The sequence below is a fragment of the Aotus nancymaae genome, unplaced genomic scaffold (assembly GCF_030222135.1).
Source record: "Aotus nancymaae isolate 86718 unplaced genomic scaffold, 86718_ANA_hifiasm-v0.15.2.pri h1tg000014l, whole genome shotgun sequence".
Taxonomy (NCBI): domain Eukaryota; kingdom Metazoa; phylum Chordata; class Mammalia; order Primates; family Aotidae; genus Aotus; species Aotus nancymaae.
In genome coordinates, this window is record NW_026988425.1 from 116,468,351 (window position 1) to 116,486,940 (window position 18,590).

Consider the following 18,590-nt stretch of genomic DNA (forward strand, 5'->3'; position numbering starts at 1 on the left):
CTAGCAGGCTCGCTGCAAGACCATGTCTGAGCTAGAATCCAAACTTCTGTGGTCCATGGCCAAAGCCTATGCACGCATGACTCTCACCCACCATCCAGCACTCTTCAACACTTTACATCATGGCACCAAGGAAAATGATGTGGGTAGGGCATAGCAGGGTTTATGGAAGAGACTGCTGGGGGGCTGACCCCAAGCCTAACAGAGGTGCCCCAAGGGCTGCCAGAATGAATACTTCAGTACATCCCAGTCGGAACACACTTGCTGGGAAGCTGTACCCCTGCTCAGTATACAATACAAAGTTCTAGCAACATCATAAAATTTGCCTTCTAAATAGCAAAAGAAAGCCAGGATTTAAATCAGTCATTTTAACTTTTTGGTATCAATTTAGTAACTTATTAAACACTCATTATATAGCATCAATTTCACAGTATCGAGAGATCTTTAAGTTTTTTCTCTGAACTACTCCTTTTACATATGAAAATGACTTATCTTATACGTTCTTCCATTATCTGCAAATAAAGCTGCCACTGCTCTAAAAACGAATGTTAGATATCTACCTGTGCTGGAAATTTTGAAACAGACCAGCTTTCTGCATGAGTAATCATGAATTTTCATCCACTAACACTCACATCAAAAAAGAAGACCATCCAACCTCAACTTACAGCTGAAGTGATTTTCATGGCCCTAGAAATGTGACGGTGAACTTCAACTGACTTTTCTTTTCCTTTTGCAACACTGCAAAGTGGCCACAAGAGGGCACAAGCAACACAGTATTCCCTCAGCCCACAGCAGTAAACTGCTACAACTGCCTAACATTACAGAAAAACACAGGGTTTTAACGCGAGGGCTACTGTTTTCCACGTACTAGTGCTGTAGGAGGCAGCAGGGTATGAGCTGAGCATTTTGCACAGGACAAGAGACCTGGCCGTATCACAAGGCTGAAGTTCAAGCCAGGCCTGGAGCACAGCACCAACTCTAAGATACCAGAACACCTTCTCGGCCACATTCCTTCCCAGGGGTAATTAAGCCAGGGTCCAGTTTCCTCCATGCATCAACCGAGTTCATGAAGCAGTTGGAATTAAAAGTGACTGCTCACATCATATTTCTTCTGCTTTACCAGTCTCGAAATTTAAGACTGCCAAGAGCTATTCAGATCAAGAACTTAAAACGAGTGTAAGTCCTATTTGGTTGAAAACAATATATCCCATATAACATCCCGGAAAATAATAGAAAGGAAATGGGGAATAGAAAGAAATAAAAGGAAAATGTTAGGATGAGGAAAGGAGAGCAGAAGGAGCAAAGAAAGATGAGAGAAACGGAAGAGGAGAGAGGGAGGGTCAGATGAGGGCAACAGTCAGGCAATGGCTGAGACAGCAGAGATGTAGCCAGACGGTGGCGATTCCTTTTTCTGCATATATTGCTAACAAATGTGTGCTCAACACAATGCCTGAGCTGATGACAGCATCTGAGTGAGACTCCTTCTTAGAAAGACCCCTACATCCAACAATAAATAGTAACAGTAATAATAACAGGGCTGCTTAGTTTACTCCTGAGCTCCCCAACACCAGACCTAGTCTTGTCCAGGCTGAAGTACCACATGCCAAAGATTCAAAGGAAATTCCTGAAGAACTGGAAAATGACCTGCAAGGAACAGTCTTCTAAACGTGGCCACCCTTCCAGAGCTACCTAATCCAAACTTCCAGCCTCCCGTGATACTCCTCTGTGTCCATTACCCATGGGTGCATAAGCGTGCTTAAGACAGGGAGTTCATATTTAATTCCCCACGGGTATTTCCGTAGTTTTTTTTAAGTATGCATACATACACACACACAGAGGCGGACAACTAAAGGGCCTGGGGTGTCCTGGTGGCAACTACACAACATTACCCCTTTCCCGACACCATTGCGAAACCCGCCAACTGTTCTGAAGCCAGACTTCCTCATGATTCTCTCGAAAGAACAATTAACAATTGTGTAGTTTAGCAATCTTCACCACAACTCCCAGAAAAATCTCAAAATCCCGCCTTGATAGCCTACTTAACAAAGCAGCTCTGTTTGAACCAGGGAAGGGTGTGATTTAGATAAAACACTCACAGCTCTTTATGCCAGTGAAGCCTACTTTCCGGCCTCTGGCTGATGGCATCACAGCTGAGACAGGGAACTCTGGTATCTGGGAGGCCTCTTCTGCATGCATTTCCTCGTGAGTGAAGTCACCGAAAAGTTCCCACGCTCAATCACAAACCCTCTAAGCACTTTTTAATACCCTTTCTTGGCGTTTGTGAGCTGTCTTTTCCTAAGAGCGATACCATATTCTTCCACTCCACTGCTCAGTTAAATATCAAGAAAATATCTCCGACTGTCCTGCATTATTTCATGTCGTATCTTCAAGACACTTTTGCCGAAAGCATGAGACTCAACTCTCGATGACGGCCTAATTAGATTATACACTCTTTGTTGCAGATAATGATTTTGGAGCAGTTTTTAAAAGCAAAAATCCAAAAATTGGACCATGATATTCTAGGCAGAGGTCAACAAACTCTGGTCCCTCAGTTAAATTCAGACCGCCTGTTTTTGTAAATAAAGTTTTATTGGAACACAGCTGTGTTTATTTCTTTATTGCCTACGGCAGCTTTTTCACTATGTCAGGAGTTAATTTTCACTTATAGCCTATAAAACCATAAAAAGTTTACTAATCCACGTTCTAGACAGAAAGTTACGTAGACAGTCATGATTAAGTAACAATCCAAAGAAAATGCTGAACTCCTTCCTTAGCAGAGAGTGATTCATCAAAAATAGTTTTTCCCCTAAAAAGCTTTCAAAAACAGACTGTGCAACTGGAATTAAAGATGCTGCAGCTGCTGTTCCTCCACGGTCAGGGTTGCAACACATTTGAATAACACTTTGAAGGAGCCTCTAGCATAATACCAAATATGTGATTAATTTGATCTGTATATTTTTTACTTAAAATGAAATTCATGATTCCACAGTAGGAAAATAAAATACAGTTGACTATTGACAATATGAGTTAGAACAACTGCAAGAATGCACTTATACAGAATTTTCTTCCTTTTCAGCAGCTCCTGAGACAGCCAGACCAAACCCTGCTCTTTCACCTCCTCCTCAGCCAATCAGATATGAAGATGATGAGGGTGAAGACTTTTATGATGATCCACTTTCACTTAATGAAGAGTAAATCTATTTTCTCTCTTTTATGATTTTCTTAACACTTTTTCTCTAGCTTCCCTTACTATGAGAATACAATATATAATAGAAATACGAAATATGTGCCAATGGGCTGCTTATGTTATCAGTAAGGCTCTGGTCAACAGTAGGCCATAAGTAGTTATGTTTTAGGAAATTCAAAAGTTGCATGTGGATTTCTGACTGCATGAGGGGTTAGCATCCCTAATCTCCTGTATTGTTTACGGATTAGCTGTATTTTAAAATCCCTATCCTGAAGACAGATCATCAAAAGGGCACAGAGCAATTGGCAAACTGACACAAGGACCAAGCGTCCAAGTTCAATGATGGGGCAGGTGGCATGGAACACAGCAATGAGTTCTGCTCCGGGAGCCAAGAACATCAGCAGCTTGCATTATTATTATTTATTAATCACTGTAACAACATATCTTTTCATCTACTGCCTATTTTCTACATGTAGGGGCATTACGTCATATATATTTCTTTATTAATACATAATAATACATATTTATGGGGTACACGTAATATTTTGATACGTGCATACAATGCGTAATGATCAAATGAGGGTAACTGAAATATACATCACCTCAAACATATCACTTCTTCACGTTGGGAATATTCCAAATTTTCTCTTCCATTTTGAAATATACAATAAATTATTATTAACTATGGTCAACCTTCTGAGAGATCTTGGCTCACTGCAACCTCCACCTCCCGGGTTCAAGTGATTCTCCTGCCTCCGCCTCCCAAGTAGCTGGGATTATAGGCACCCGCCACCACACCCAGCTAATTTTTGTACTTTTAGTAAAGACTGGGTTTCACCATCTTGGCCAGGCTGGTCTCGAACTTCTGACCTTGTGATCCACCCTCCTCGGCCTCCCAAAGTGCTGGGATCACAGGTGTGAACCACCCACCCAGTCAGAACTTATTCTAACTATATTTTGTACACCTTAACCACCCCTTCTTTATCTCCCCCATTCCCACATTCCCAGTCTCTGGTAGCTACTATTCTCCTTTCTACCTCCTGAGCCACCCAGTCTGCTCTGAATCTTGCCTCCCAATGTGACCTTCAGCAAGTCATTTAACTTCTGTGCTTCAATTTCCTGAATTAAAGCTTCCATTAAATCTACAGGTCAACCACGTGATCTGTATGAAGTCATCTTTATCTCTGAAATCATATAAATCCTTTTTGCTGACTTTAATCACCAGGCCCCAGAAGAATACCAGTATAATGCTCATGTCATTGGGGAAACCCAAGATAAGCTTCTTCAATAAGGGACTGAGTAAATCCTGTTCATTCTGCAAAGATACTTTCCCTTTTATAACAGGCCTCAATGCTCCTTAAGTTCAGCACTGAAGTTGGATTTCCTCAATGAGGAACTAAAATGTTTTAAAAATATTCTGTATATAAACCATCAGCATAGCACAAGAGAGTATGCAAAAATTAAATAACTATTCTTCTACCTAATAGAGCACTCGTATTGTAATAGGGCAGATCAGTCATTTACCCAATTATGGATAAAGGTGTATGTTTTATAAAGGTATAATCTGTGTACGATTGAGGTGAGAGAGAGCTTAGGCCTGTGAAAAACATAAAAGATTGCATAGGAGAAGTGCCATCTGAGTCTAGACTGAAGGATATTTCCTATTGTAATAATAAGCTATTGGTTTAGTATCTACAGAATTGAAGAACATGTTATACAGACTAAATATTGTAAACGCATAGATAAGCCAAAAACACTTCATAGTTAGCACTTTAGCATATCACACAGTTTCTGGACCTAATTATTTTAATTGGGTCAATACTAAATTAAATTATATTCCAAGAATACAAATTAAGTAAAGCTGAGACCAATGACAGAAAGCACACAGGTAATGAGAAAAAGCCCCAGGAAAACGCAGTGTCCTAGCTAACATAATCAAAAGTTGAAACTCTACCTCTAAGGAAAAGCATGTGTTTATTCTCATGTGCCAACACCCACCTGTACCAGGGGCTGCCTAGAGCAAAGGTTCTCAAAGTGTTGTTCCTGGACCAGCAGCATCAGAATCACCTGGGAACTTGTTAGAGATGCAAATTCTCAGGCCCCACCCCAGACCCACTGAATCAGAGAGTCTGTGGGCGGGGCTCAGTGATATGCATTTTTATTAATTCCCAAGAGTCTTCTGAGGATCATTCGATTTTGAGAACTATTGGTGCAAAGGATTGTGTTAGATAATGATTCTGAGTCTGGGTTGGGCTTTGTAGAAAACAATTCTGTATTGAGAAGTGATGATGTTCCTAGGCACGGGAGGCAGGAGTGAGAACACACGGACTAGTAATGAGGACCCCTTCTTGAACCCACAGTAGACATTCAAATGCTGTCTTGCCTTGAGCAGGCTCAAGATCATACCTTGATCACTAACTTGATACCTGTGATAATCAAACAGAAATTAACATAGTCACAGCATAGGAAGGCATACTCAACATCCCCAAGGTATGAAAGATGAACTTGTTGTCTGGGTGCGGTGGCTCATGCCTGTAATCCCAGCACTTCGGGAGGCTGAGGCAGGTGGACCACAAGGTCAGGAGTTCGAGACCAGCCTGGCCAAAATGGTGAAACTCCGTCTCTACGAAAAATACAAAAATTAGTTGGGCATGGTGATGGGCGCCTGTAATCCCAGCTACTCAGGAGGCAGCTGAGGCAGAAGAATCACTTGAACCCAGGAGGCAGAGGTTGCAGTGAGCCAAGATCGCACCATTGCACTCCAGCCTGGGTGACAGTGTGAGACTCTGTCTCAAAAAAAAAAAAAGAAAAATGAACTTGTTCAAAGAGTGAGCTATTTTCTTAAAAAATAATGATAAATTGTTCACCAAAATAAAAAAAAAAAACCAAGAACAATTACTATTGGTTTCAAAAGAAACAGGGGCTGAACCAGCGCAGTTTATGACCTAGACTCCTTATTAGGTATTTACACTTTTATTATATTAGGTTTGCCCAAAATAAAAGCCACATTCTCAAATGATGTTTTAACTGTGATGAAACTCTGCAGAGAGAAAGGACAATGGCTGGGGCTGGAGCACAGACTCTGGTCTTGAAACAAGATGTGGAACAAGAGCACATATGCCCTACTGTATCATTTTCCAATGTGTGTGATGGCTTCATCATCTCATGGGTGTACTGACCGTCTACTAGAAATCTGCATCAGTTTATAGAGAAGTATAGTAATGCTTGACACAATGAGGGAGAAAGAAGAGGTCCAGGGCCTGTGTATGTCCCTAAACTTAAAAACTATTGGTCGGATGCGGTGGCTCATGCCTGTAATCCCAGCACTTTGGGAGGCCGAGGTGGGTGGATCACGAGGTCAGGAGTTTGAGACTAGCCTGGCCAGCAGTCGCTACTAAAGTGAAACCCGTCTCTTCTAAAAATATAAAAATTAGCTGGCCATGGTGGTGTGCACATGTAATCCCAACTACTGAGGAGGTTGAGGCAGGAGAATTGTTTGAACCCGGGAGTCGGAGGTTGCAGTGAGCCGTGATTGCACCACTGCACTCCACCCTGGGCAACAGTGAGACTTCATGTCAAAAACAAAACAAAACAAAAAAAAACAAGCAAACAAAAAAAGCTATTGAGGAAATTCCATAAATTTAAAACAGGACGTGGCTTCAGATAACGTTAAACACACACTTTCTTCTACTCACCAGAGAAACTGTCACAAAATGAACTTGACAATCATTTTTGACAGAAGTACCCACCAGACACTGTGCCAGTTCAGGGCTAGAGTCAGCATATTTGCGGGAGGCAACCCTACATTGGTTTACGATTACATCTTTTAGATGTTATTTCAGGCATAAAATGCTATCTGCCCCAAACCATTAAAAAGAACGTCAGTTGTAAAAATAGATGCATTTATAACAATAATAGAAATGAGAAAGGTCACACTTGATAAAAAACTATGATTTTTATTAAAAAAAACTAACCAACAAGTGGGCAATAATTATTTCATTATTTTAAAATCTACATCTGAGAAAACATGAGAGAGAGAGAGACAGACCGAGAGAGAGAGAGGAAAGAAGAGAAATTTGTATTAGGAAGAAAAAGGACATACTTCATACGGATCGAAAGGATGAAAAACAGGTGAGATCAGTTCACGCAAGAATCCATATCCGGAGACAGGAGCAGTAGAGGGTCATGGCAAAGACGTTTCTGGGCAGTGGTGCAGTGGGAGGGCTGGAGGGTGGAAGGGTGTGTGGCAGGTGAGCCAGGAATGCTCCAGGCTTGGAGGCAGCAGAGATAAGATGGCCGATGCAACTCAGTGTGACTGGTGGGTTCAGCACAAAGAGAGAGCTGGATGGGCCAGCACTGTCCTATGCCTTGAGGCTGAGCAATGCCCAGCAAAGGCACCTGAAGATAAGCAGAAGCAGATAGCACAGGCGTATGCAGAGAGAAAGGCTTTAAGTAGCAGGTGATAACCAGAAGAAATGGGAAGAACCCAGCCTGAACTACCAGCTCACCCTGTCCTGCAGCATGCCCCAGCTCTCCCTATCATCACCCAGAGCAGGACACAGTAAGCAAAAATAGCATCCATAGAGGAGGGAACAGAAAACACAAATAAAATGATAAGCAAACTGCTCCAGAGAATCAAATATGCAAACAAAAATAATGTCCCAAATGAGAGGCAGCCAATCCATTAAACTGATTTCCAAGAAACAGATCACCAGACAAGGTATTTTAAATGAATACTTAATATTCTCAAAAAGAGATGAAATCCTGAAACAAAATAGGTCATAAAAAGAAAAACATAACAATTAGCAAACAAATAGTACAATGTAAACAACTGACAAGAAAACAAGCAAGCTGAAGATCAAGCTGAAGAATTCTTTCTGAGAGGAAAAAGTTAAGGAAAAAATGAAAAAGGAAAGCCTAAGAGACATAGAAGACAGATCAAAGGGTCAACAGACACCTTTACTGAAAAGATGCTCCAAAACAGAAGAGAGAGGAAGCAACCAGAGAAACTGTCCAGAAACCAAAGCAAGAAAAAGAACTCTTTAGAATAAAAGAATCTCAGCTATTAAACCAAATAAACAAAGATCATAAAGGAAAAAAAAAAGATGTATTTGCCTACAATGAAATGTAAACCTACTGAAGGACAAAAGAGGCCATAAAATTAAGGATAAGCAACAGACTGGGAGAAAAATATTTGCAGTGTATAACAAACGTCAATGCTGAAAATTATAAAGAATTATAAAAACTTAGCAGGAAAAACTCGATTGAAAAGTGGACACTGTATACGTGAATGCCTACCATCCTCCTGATAGCCCGTAAGGCAGGTGGACTGTACTATCCTTGCTTTACATGAGCAGTTTCAAGAACAACTCAAGGCGTCAAGTGGTCAAGCAACATTTCTTACATCAAACAGCAATGAATGGAGAAGCCAATATCTGAGCCTAGGCAGTCTGGCTCCACTGTCTGCCCTTAAACACATGCCATTTTAATATAAGGTTTAGCTTTATCTGTGCACAGAAGCATATACAATATGCTTATGACAGCAACATTTATGGTGCAGAAGCAGAAGGAAAACAACAGCTACCATCGGTAGAGAAATAAAGTATTATACTATGGGATACGATGTTACATTTTTTTAAAAGGCAAGATATGTACATGAAAAGCATGGTCAATTTTGAAGACCTGTAAAGTTTAAAAAAAAAAAAAAAGAAAGAAAAAAGCTCATTGCAGAAGATAGCTATTACAGAACCATTTTAACTTAAAAATATACAGGCATATATTTATGGCCAGGTACAGAGACTTGAAACAGGTAAATAAAATAATCACAGACAGACACTAGCTATTAGAGGGAGTCCAGTGAGATTTCAAAGCAAAGGGGAGGTAGTTTCAAAGGAATTTCTGTCAATGTGCACGTCAGATGACCTTATACTAAAAATGGGCTCATATTTTTCTCATGAATAATTTAAAGTAGGATTGAGGAAACATTTTCTTGAACAGCTGCTATATGCCAGGCATAAAGCTATCAGAGTTACCTAATTTCATTCTAAAACAATTTTATGTGATTATTAGTATTATTAACTTAGTAATAAAGAAGAGTAGTAAGGTTCAGTGTGTTTAAATAATTCATTGCAAATGTCTTATACCTGGAGAGACTTAGATTTGAGCTACTGTCTATCCTAAACCATGCCATGATGTCAAAAGTTTGACTAAAAATATTCGTACAAGGACAGAGACAAAGACATTTCCAGGCAATACCCAGTATAACAGACCCAGGCCTTACCACAGCGATCTCGGACAACCAGGTTCCGGCCTTCCTTCAGGTGTATGGTGAGAAGGTACGCAAAAGGGCTAGGAAGGTTACTCAAGCCATCGCTGGCTTCCCTGGGCATCTGCACAGATGGAGAAGGCAGTTAAAACACTATGTCTTGGGCCCAAGCAAGAGAATTTCAGAAACACATCTTAATTTTGGAGGGAAAAAAGAAAGTCCGCTATGATGATCAACTGTCATCCCACTCCTCCTCACTGGGACCAGTTGGTGATCCTGCTCTATTAGCAAGTCCCTTACATTTCTCTGCAGTGGGATTTTATGAGAATTCAGAAGCAAATATGACATTTTTGCAAGGGTAACCTTCTAAGAATAAGATAAGCAGGACGCCAACCTCTGAAATACCCTCATTAATTTACGGCAGGATCCCTTGTTACAAAACTCAGGGGAGAGACCCAGAGAGGCAAGAGGAGGAAGAAGCGCAGCTGCAGGGCTGGCTCCCAAGAACACGTGTCCCTACTTCCAAGTTTAGATGTAAAACGGCCCCTCATGCTCTCCACCCTTGCCACCAACCCCCATCACCTCTGTAGACCTCCTCCATGTACAGTAAAATTTCAGTTCTGCACACTCAGCTGATCCCTCTCAAGTCCACGTGTCCATCTGACACATGCTCCTTGCCTGGGTCCCCAAGGGACACTGTCTCCATCCAGCATTCTCCCGGCTTTTCCACCCTTCCATGAGCCCAATTAAAGTTTTGTGCCATTTCAAACTTTTGACTGTCCTTATAGGGAAAGGACAGATAAAATCATTTATCATTCACTTATTGGACATTCAATTAATCGATCTTGTGGCTACCCTTGACAGCCTTCTTTTCAGTTTCAAAGCACTTCAAAATGGCTTTATCTCCCGTACTATCTCACTCAATTTCATAGTTGCTCTGTATTTTTAGAAGAATCTTTCCCAGTCTGACAAATCAATAGACACTGAATTAATCTCCTCCAGCCAAAATTTGCAAGGCCTGTTTTTGTAAGTGGATATATGGTTTGGCAATTTTAGCAATAAAAGAGGCAGAGAAATACAAACCCAAACATTTGGTGGGAAGTATCTACAACATTTAATGTTTCTTTTTAAGGAATGTCACTCACAGATTGTTCTTCAAAATGCTGAGATGTCATAGAAGCATTCAGGTCACTGCTTCCAAATAGCTTCTGCAAAGAAAAAGAAAAAATAAATCTGCTTTACAAAAGCAAATTAATATCAACTCAGGAAGATACCCTCTATCAGGTCTTCCCTTTGGAAATCTGATATTTGCATATGCAGTTTCAATGTGGGCTGCCTTCCTGTTTGTGTGGCAAGGAGATGTGATTTCAGTGGTGTCAATCCAGCTGTGTCCTCTGCCACCTAGGTCAATGGATAAGAGGAACTGCACGCACCTGCTGGGCCACACAGCATCCTTAGTTCACCCACGTGCTTAGCATGCAAATAGCTTTGTTCCCAGTGAAAGAAGTGGGGCAGCAAAGCCACTGTGCAAGATCCCTCCCAGGTGGGCCAGCCTAGCCCCAGTCCCCGATGTGAAACGGGCATCTCAAGATCCAGAGAAATGAGCATGTCATTCAGGAAGGAAACGTTTCAAAGCATGATCTGAAAGACCTTCCTCAAGCCATGCCTTCATGGGGCAACTGTTCAATTGCCAAACCAAAACTGGGAAATGCAAATTCTGAACAGAATGAGAGATGGGGTTTTACCACACTGGCCAGGCTGGTCTCAAACTCCTGACCTCAGGCGATATACCTGCCTCGGCCTCCCAAAGTACTGGGATTACAGGCGTGAGCCACCACGGCCAGCCCCTATGTTTCCCAATTTTAAAATGCCTCCCATACCCAGGAAATGAGTCCACAGCGCAATGAAACCTGCATCATGCAGTAGTTAGTATGGGGCACAGACTCCTCAGTTGTGTTGGGTTTTATACGCACAAAGGAGGTTTTATGTGTTTCTGGAACTTTAACACAGTCTCTACGCTGAATGTGATGACAGCTGCCTGCATTGAGAGGCAGATTGGAGGGGACATGAGCAAAGGCCTCCCAGCAATTTGAGGAGGTTCCTGTTTTGGCACATTAGCCAGGACTGACTGCTTCAGTGAAAAACATGGGAATTTCCCCTCCAAAGATGACTGGGTAACTTCAACTCTATGGGCCAATTTGGAGATGAGAAGCAGCCCTGCAGAGACTGCCTATGAAACCAAGAGCCACTGGGGGTGCAGGCACTGAGGACATTAGTCTTTTCCACGCACAGTGACCACCAGGGAGGCCCTCGACATGACTCAGAGATCCAACCTGATGGCAGGCTACCTTCCAAAACACACATTCGCTCTCTCCAGTGGAGCTTCAAGAACCAACAAAACTCCACTTCCAGACCAGGAGGACAAACCTCCAGCACCCAAGAGAAATGGTGAGGAGCTGCAAACGAGAATGGTCTTTCTGGCCTCTGCATGCAGCGACATTGAGAAAGGCTGCAACTGGGCAGAAATGAGCCCTGAGCACAAGAAGGCATGCAGCCTCTCAGGCCCCGAGCTGGGATGAACAGAGGTCCTAGGCTTCTTGAAATCTGCAGTTCTTACCGTTCCCTCTTTCCCCATCAGTCCCAGGTTTAATATCCCTAGACTATGAGTACATTGTGCTCAATTCAGGTTAAGTCATGTAGGATCAAGAGTGATTTCAGACACAAGCTTTTTCTCGGGCCCTGACACTTTAGCCACTCTACGCCTCTGGCCCTGGAAGTACCACCCTGGCTAGGCAGGAGAACAGCCCTAACTCTCAACGTGGCTTGATGGTGGAAAAGAAAAGAGGCCACAAGTCCATTGCCAAACAACGCCTCCCTTGGTTCTTGGTATCTCCTGCATGTGTTATGTATAAAAGGACCCGCAGGTGAGCTGGACAGGACTCTCTGAAGACCACTTTATGACAATAATCAGAACCTTATTCAATTTATTGACTTTCTCAATGCCAATGGATTTATTTGCATGTGTTTTATACCATACACTATCATTTCCTGGAAATATAATCAATTTCTGCCTGATTTCCAATATCAACAACCATGCCTTCACATACAGAGAGCCAAGAGTAACCAGCGCTGATGCTCTGAAGTCTGAAAATCACATGCTATGGTCTCCAGTTTTATTAACTGAATCAATGCTCCATGTAATCAATCACATTTGAAGATAATTCCACAAAACGACTGGGATCCACTAAAGTGGATCATAACACTTTTGCTTAAAGCATTATGTCATTAGCCAAGGATAATGATGGTCTTGTATCTTCTACCTTCAAGGGAAGGAGTGGACAGAGGTGTGATTAAACCATATCACCTCTCAGACTGGACCATATATATTATCCCCAGTTGGCCTCACCGTACTAAATGATGATATTAATTAAATGACAAAATTAATCCACCTAACCACCACCATTTCCATGCTATCAAAAATGAAAAGGGAGCTTTTATTCAAATACGTGGTAAGTCTTCCACTTATAACAACAAGGAAATTCAGTGTGAGGAATGACATTAATTCAACATTATGGCTGGTTTTACTCACAGAAAAGTCACAGAACTTGAAGTTATAGTTCCCACAGCCACCATAACTGTCACACACCATAGATAAATACCAAGATAGGAAAGTGATTACCATAAAGAACAGCAAAATGTTCCATATGCACAGGAGGATCGAGTTACAGCCGCTGGGGGACACATAACTTTGGATACTCCCCCCACACTCTTGCATAGTGCCTATGGTATTATTCATTGAGTAGAAGTTGCATTATTTTCACCTGCTTTGTAAACCTAGGAATTATATCTGCAACTTAGTTTTTCACTAAAAAGAGAAGAATTAATATTTATTTCATCAGGAATCCCCCAGAACACCACTATGATTATTTATTTATTTATTTATTTATTTATTTATTTGAGACAGATCCTCTCTCTGTCATCCAGGCTGGAGTGAAATGGTGTGATATTGGCCCACTGCAACCTCCACCTCCCAAGTTAAAGAGATTCTCCTGCCTCAGTCTCCTAAGTAGCTGGGACTACAGGCTCCTACAACCACACTCAGCTAATTTTTGTATTTTTGGTAAACATGCGGTTTCACCACATTGGCCACACTGATCTCGAACTCCAGACCTTGTGATCCACCCGCCTTGACCTCCCAAAGTGTGAGCCACTATGTCCAGCCTATTATTAGATTTTTTAAAAATGTTCCCCAGGCCAGGCACGGTGACTCACACCTATAATCCCTGCACTTTGGGAGACCGAGGCAGGCAGATCACCTGAGGTTGGGAGTTGGAGGCCAGCCTGACCAACATGAAGAAACCTCCCATCTCTACTAAAAATATAAAAGTTAGCCAGGCATGGTGGCATGCATCTGTAATCCCAGCTTCTTGGGAGGCTGAGGCAGGAGAATCACCTGAACCCAGGAGGTAGAGGTTGCAGTGAGTTAAGACTGTGCCACTGTACTCCACCCTGAGCAACAGAATGAGACTCTGTTTAAAAAAAAAAAAAAAAGGGTTCCCAATAAATGTAACCAAGCACTCTGGGTTGCCTTTGTTTGTTTTTTTGTTTTTATTTTTTTGAGACAAGGTCTCCCCTGTCATCCAGGCTGGAGTGCACTGACATGTTCACTGCAGCCTTGACCTCCTGGGACTTTAAGCCATCCTCCTGCCTCAGCCTCCTGGGTAGCTGAGACTACAGGTGCACACCACCATACTTGGCTAAGTTTTGCCTTCTTTTATAAATATTTTATTATATAAACTTTTAAAATAGATATATTTTATAGTATTATAAACATTATTTTGTGTTATACAATGATATTTTATAATAAAATATATACTTTTATTTTATAAATTTTATTACAAACTTTATTTTTGTAGAGATGCATTCCCACAGCCACCATAATTGTCACACACCAGCCCAGGTGAGGCTTCATCTCCCAGCCTCAAGTGATCTTCCCACCTTGGCCTCCCACAAAGCACTAGGATTACAGACATGAGCTACTGTGCTTGGCCTTTTTCAAAAAGAATTTACTTAAACAAATTAACACACTGTAAAACTGTCATTATCCATGTGTACACTGCCACAGTTCTAAACACTTGTATATATTTATATAACCCCCACTACAATCAGAATATAGAACAGTTCTGGCCGAGTGCAGTGTCTCATGCCTGTAATCCCAGCAGTGTGGGAGGCCAAGCTGGGCAGATCACAAGGTCAGGACTTTAAGATCAGCCTGGCCAAAACAGTGAAACCCCATCTCTACTAAAAATAAAAAAATTAGCCAGGCATGGTGGTGGGTGCCTGTAATCCCAGCTACTTGGGAGGCTGAGGCAGAAGAACTGCTTGAACCCAGGAGGTGGAGGTTGCAATGAGCTGAGATCACATCATTGCACTCCAGCCCACCAGGTAACAGTATGAGACTTTGTCTCAAAAAAAAAAAAAAAAAAAAAAAAAAATAGAACAGTTCTATCACCCAAAAAATGCCTCCGTGCTATCCCACTTTGACCCCATCTATGGTCAAATCTTCCAACTCTAGACCCATGGCAAGCAACTGTATATTCTCATCGTATAGTTTTATCTTTTCTAGAGTATCATATCATTGGAATCATACACTATTTAAAGTTTGAGACTGGAGTCATTCAGCCAATTTAATGCCTTTGAAATCCATAAACGTTGTTATTTGTGTCATTCTTTTTTATTGCTGCATAGTATTCCCTCCTGTGATGGACTGTCTGTTGATTGTTTACCTAATAAGCATCATTTTAACATTTCAAACAAATTTTTTCAACTATATACACAGGAAGAGAGATAATTTTAAATATTATCAAAACTAATATAAAAACTAATATGACAAAACAGTCTAATTCCATACTAGCATTCAGAAATACAGCATTAACACTGTGGGAGGAGCACTGTTACGTGGTTAGTCTTCCCTCACACAACTCTCACTGCTGCCTTTCAGATAACTGTTTTTCATTTGTGTTTTTTAAGTAAAAGCGAGTTTCCATTGATATTTCCATTTTGCCTTGCTAAACTGAAATTTATGGGAAGGTAATGCATACTTTGCATTCCGTTTTCCATCTATAAGAATTCAAATATATTAAAATTCAGCAGGATATGGGGAGATACTGGCATGGCAGATTAATTACTTTAAAAAGAAAATCTTCTCTGGTCACCAAGCATTTTGAGATTGAGGGTAAGACACTGTTGTGAATAAACAACATTTTCCTTTTATATACACTAAATGTGATCTTCTACAAATATCACCTCCCATGTGGCTGTCTGAGGGATCTCACTAGGAAGCACACACAGGAAGCCAAATTAAAAATAATGTAAGCAGTCACTGTCTGTTTAAATTTCAGAGGAAGAAAATATAAACCCACATCCAGAAAAGCTAAATAAGAGTAAAAAGTTTGATGAACCAATCAATAGTATTCTCTTTAAAAACTGCCCCATTACAATTCCTCAAGGATCTAGAAAAAGAAATTCCATTTGACCCAGCAATCCCACTACTGGGTATATACACAAAGGACTATAATCGTTCTATTGTAAGGACATATGCACATGTACGTTCACTGCGAAACTGTTTACAATAGCAAAGACCTGGAACCAACCCAAATGCCCATTGATGACAGACTGGACGAAGAAAATGTGGCACACATACACCATGGAATAGTATGCAGCCATAAAAAAGGATGAGTTCATGTCCTTTGTAGGGACATGGATGAATCTGAAAACCATCATTCTCAGCAAGCTGACACAAGAACAGAAAACCAAATACCACGTGTTCTCACATAGGTGGGTGTGGAACAATGAGAACACACGGATACAGGGAAGGGAGCATCACACACTGGAGTCTGTTGGGGGCAGGGATAGGGAAGGGACATGGGGGTGCTGAGGAGGTTGGGGAGGGATAACATGGGGAGAAATGCCAGATATAGGTGACGGGGGGATGGAGGCAGCAAACCACCTTGCCATGTATGTACCTATGTAACAATCCTGCATGATCTGCACATGTACCCCAGAACCTAACGTACAATTTTTAAAAACTGCCCCTTTAAAGTATATAAATGTATACATACTGCATATTTAATCTGTAACCCATATCTTGTCTGTTGAGAATATGTATATTTAAGAATATAGGAGTCACAAACACAAATACTTAGAGGACAAAGTAAGTGATAAAATAAGCAAAAGGAATCAGCTGGCTCCACTAACCATGAAGCAGTAACTGGACACAGTGATAGAATGAAAAATGAGCTACCTGGCAACGAGAGGTCAAAACTGGAAGGTGTATTCCGAAGACAACAAGCCAACCAAATGGCCAGTCTGTTCTTATTCAATTTTTATACTACTTTTCAGGAGGTTATGGATCATACAATCAAGGTGTATAAATTTAAATCTCATCCCCAAGATTGGTCTCTCAAAGTGATTACCCTGGAATACTGACTGCCAACTCTAATAGCAAAATATAAATCGTGTGTGTGTGTCTATATACCTTGCTCAAGAATATGATGGTATAAAAAAGTTCGTAAGTTACAGCCAATGAGACAAATCCAGCCCACTGCTTGCTCTTAAAAACAAAGTTTGATTGAAATACAGTGCTGTCCACTCATTCCTGTGTTGTCTATGGCTGATGTCACAAGGCCTCACCTTGAGTCATTGTGAGAGAGACCTGTGGCCCACAAAACTCTAGCTCTTTATAAAAAAAACTTTACCAACCGCTGTTGAAATGCTCTAAAACTGTGCATATTCATTAATATTTGTCCACTGACCTTCCATAAGTTTTTTGCACGTTTATTAGCAGGAGATACTTTAAAAAATGGTTGTTTATGGCCAGGTGTGGTGGCTCACGCCTGTAATCCCAGCACTTTGGGAGGCTGAGGAGGGCAGATCACCTGAGGTCAGGAGTTCGAGACCAGCCTGACCAATGTGGTGAAACCCCGTCTCTACTAAAAATACAAAAACTACCCAGGCATGGTGGCACGCACCTATAATCCCAGCTACTCAGGAGGCAGAGGAAGGAGAATCGCTTGAACCTGGGAGGTGGAGGTTGCAGTCAGCCGAGATTGAGCCACTGCACTCCAGCTTGCACAACAGAAGCAAAAAGTTCAACTCAAAAAAAAAAAAAAAATGGTTGCTTGTACATTGCTGAGCACTTTCCAAGTTACAAATATATACTCATAGTAACTTCTTACAACAAGTCCACAGGCTGCCATTAGTTTTCCCAATTGGCAAACAGGAAAGCAGAGCCAGGAGGCTAAATGGCCATCACAGGAAAGCTGGAGAGTTAGGCCTTGGTGAACACTCTGGGTTGGGCTTCCCCTGAGTAACCTGGATATGCTGTCTTTTCACTGTACCACACCTGTGCCAAGAGAACCCCAAAACAGCACACCTAACCTAACATACGGGGAGGCAGCTGCACACGGCAGTGAACAAGGCTCTAGAGTCCCGAAGACCTGAATTTGAGTCCCATCTTTGCTCTTTCTAGCTTTCTGTCCTTGAAAAATATACCTCAAATTCAAAACATGGACATATCTCTCAGTGGATCAAAAAAGATTGTCTTATAGGTGGTTAGACTAATTAAATCACTCAAAGGGTATTTATTTATTTATTTATTTATTTATTTATTTTTTGAGACGGAGTTTCGCTCGTTACCCAGGCTGGAGTGCAATGGCGCGATCTCGGCTCACCGCAACCTCCGCCTCCTGGGTTCAGGCAGTTCTCCTGCCTCAGCCTCCTGAGTAGCTGGGATTACAGGCACACGCCACCATGCCCAGCTAATTTTTTGTATTTTTAATAGAGATGGGGTTTCACCATGTTGACCAGGATGGTCTCGATCTCTTGACCTCGTGATCCACCCGCCTCGGCCTTCCTCAAAGGGTATTTATTGAAAGCCTTTTCTCAGACAGACACAGTGCAAGGGCTCTTTGTATATAGAGGAAACCAAATAGATGTGGTCTGATCATATCTATACAGAAATTAGCAGAGTTCCTTACACATAATCCCTCAGTTAGCAGTATTAGATTGATGTTGCTGTTCTAGTATTATTATTAATTATATTAGTAATACTAGTAAAACAGCCTATATGTTGGGAAGGGT

At 41.4% G+C, this 18,590-nt stretch overlaps 1 protein-coding gene across 6 annotated transcripts in view; it reads right to left on the minus strand.

Moving 5' to 3' along the window:
* MCTP2 (multiple C2 and transmembrane domain containing 2) overlaps positions 1–18,590 on the minus strand; it is a 260,105-nt gene that overhangs the window by 163,849 nt on the left and 77,666 nt on the right. For all 6 annotated transcript variants that reach the window (XR_010342639.1, XM_064376265.1, XM_064376263.1 and 3 more), the window contains 2 exons: positions 10,595–10,657; positions 9,465–9,573 (listed from right to left, as the gene is read on the minus strand). Coding sequence is in view for 4 of the 6 variants with exons in the window: in XM_064376265.1 (XP_064232335.1) it covers positions 9,465–9,573; positions 10,595–10,657 (172 nt within the window). In the remaining 2 variants the exon portion in view is untranslated. The remainder of the gene's footprint in view (positions 1–9,464; positions 9,574–10,594; positions 10,658–18,590) is intronic.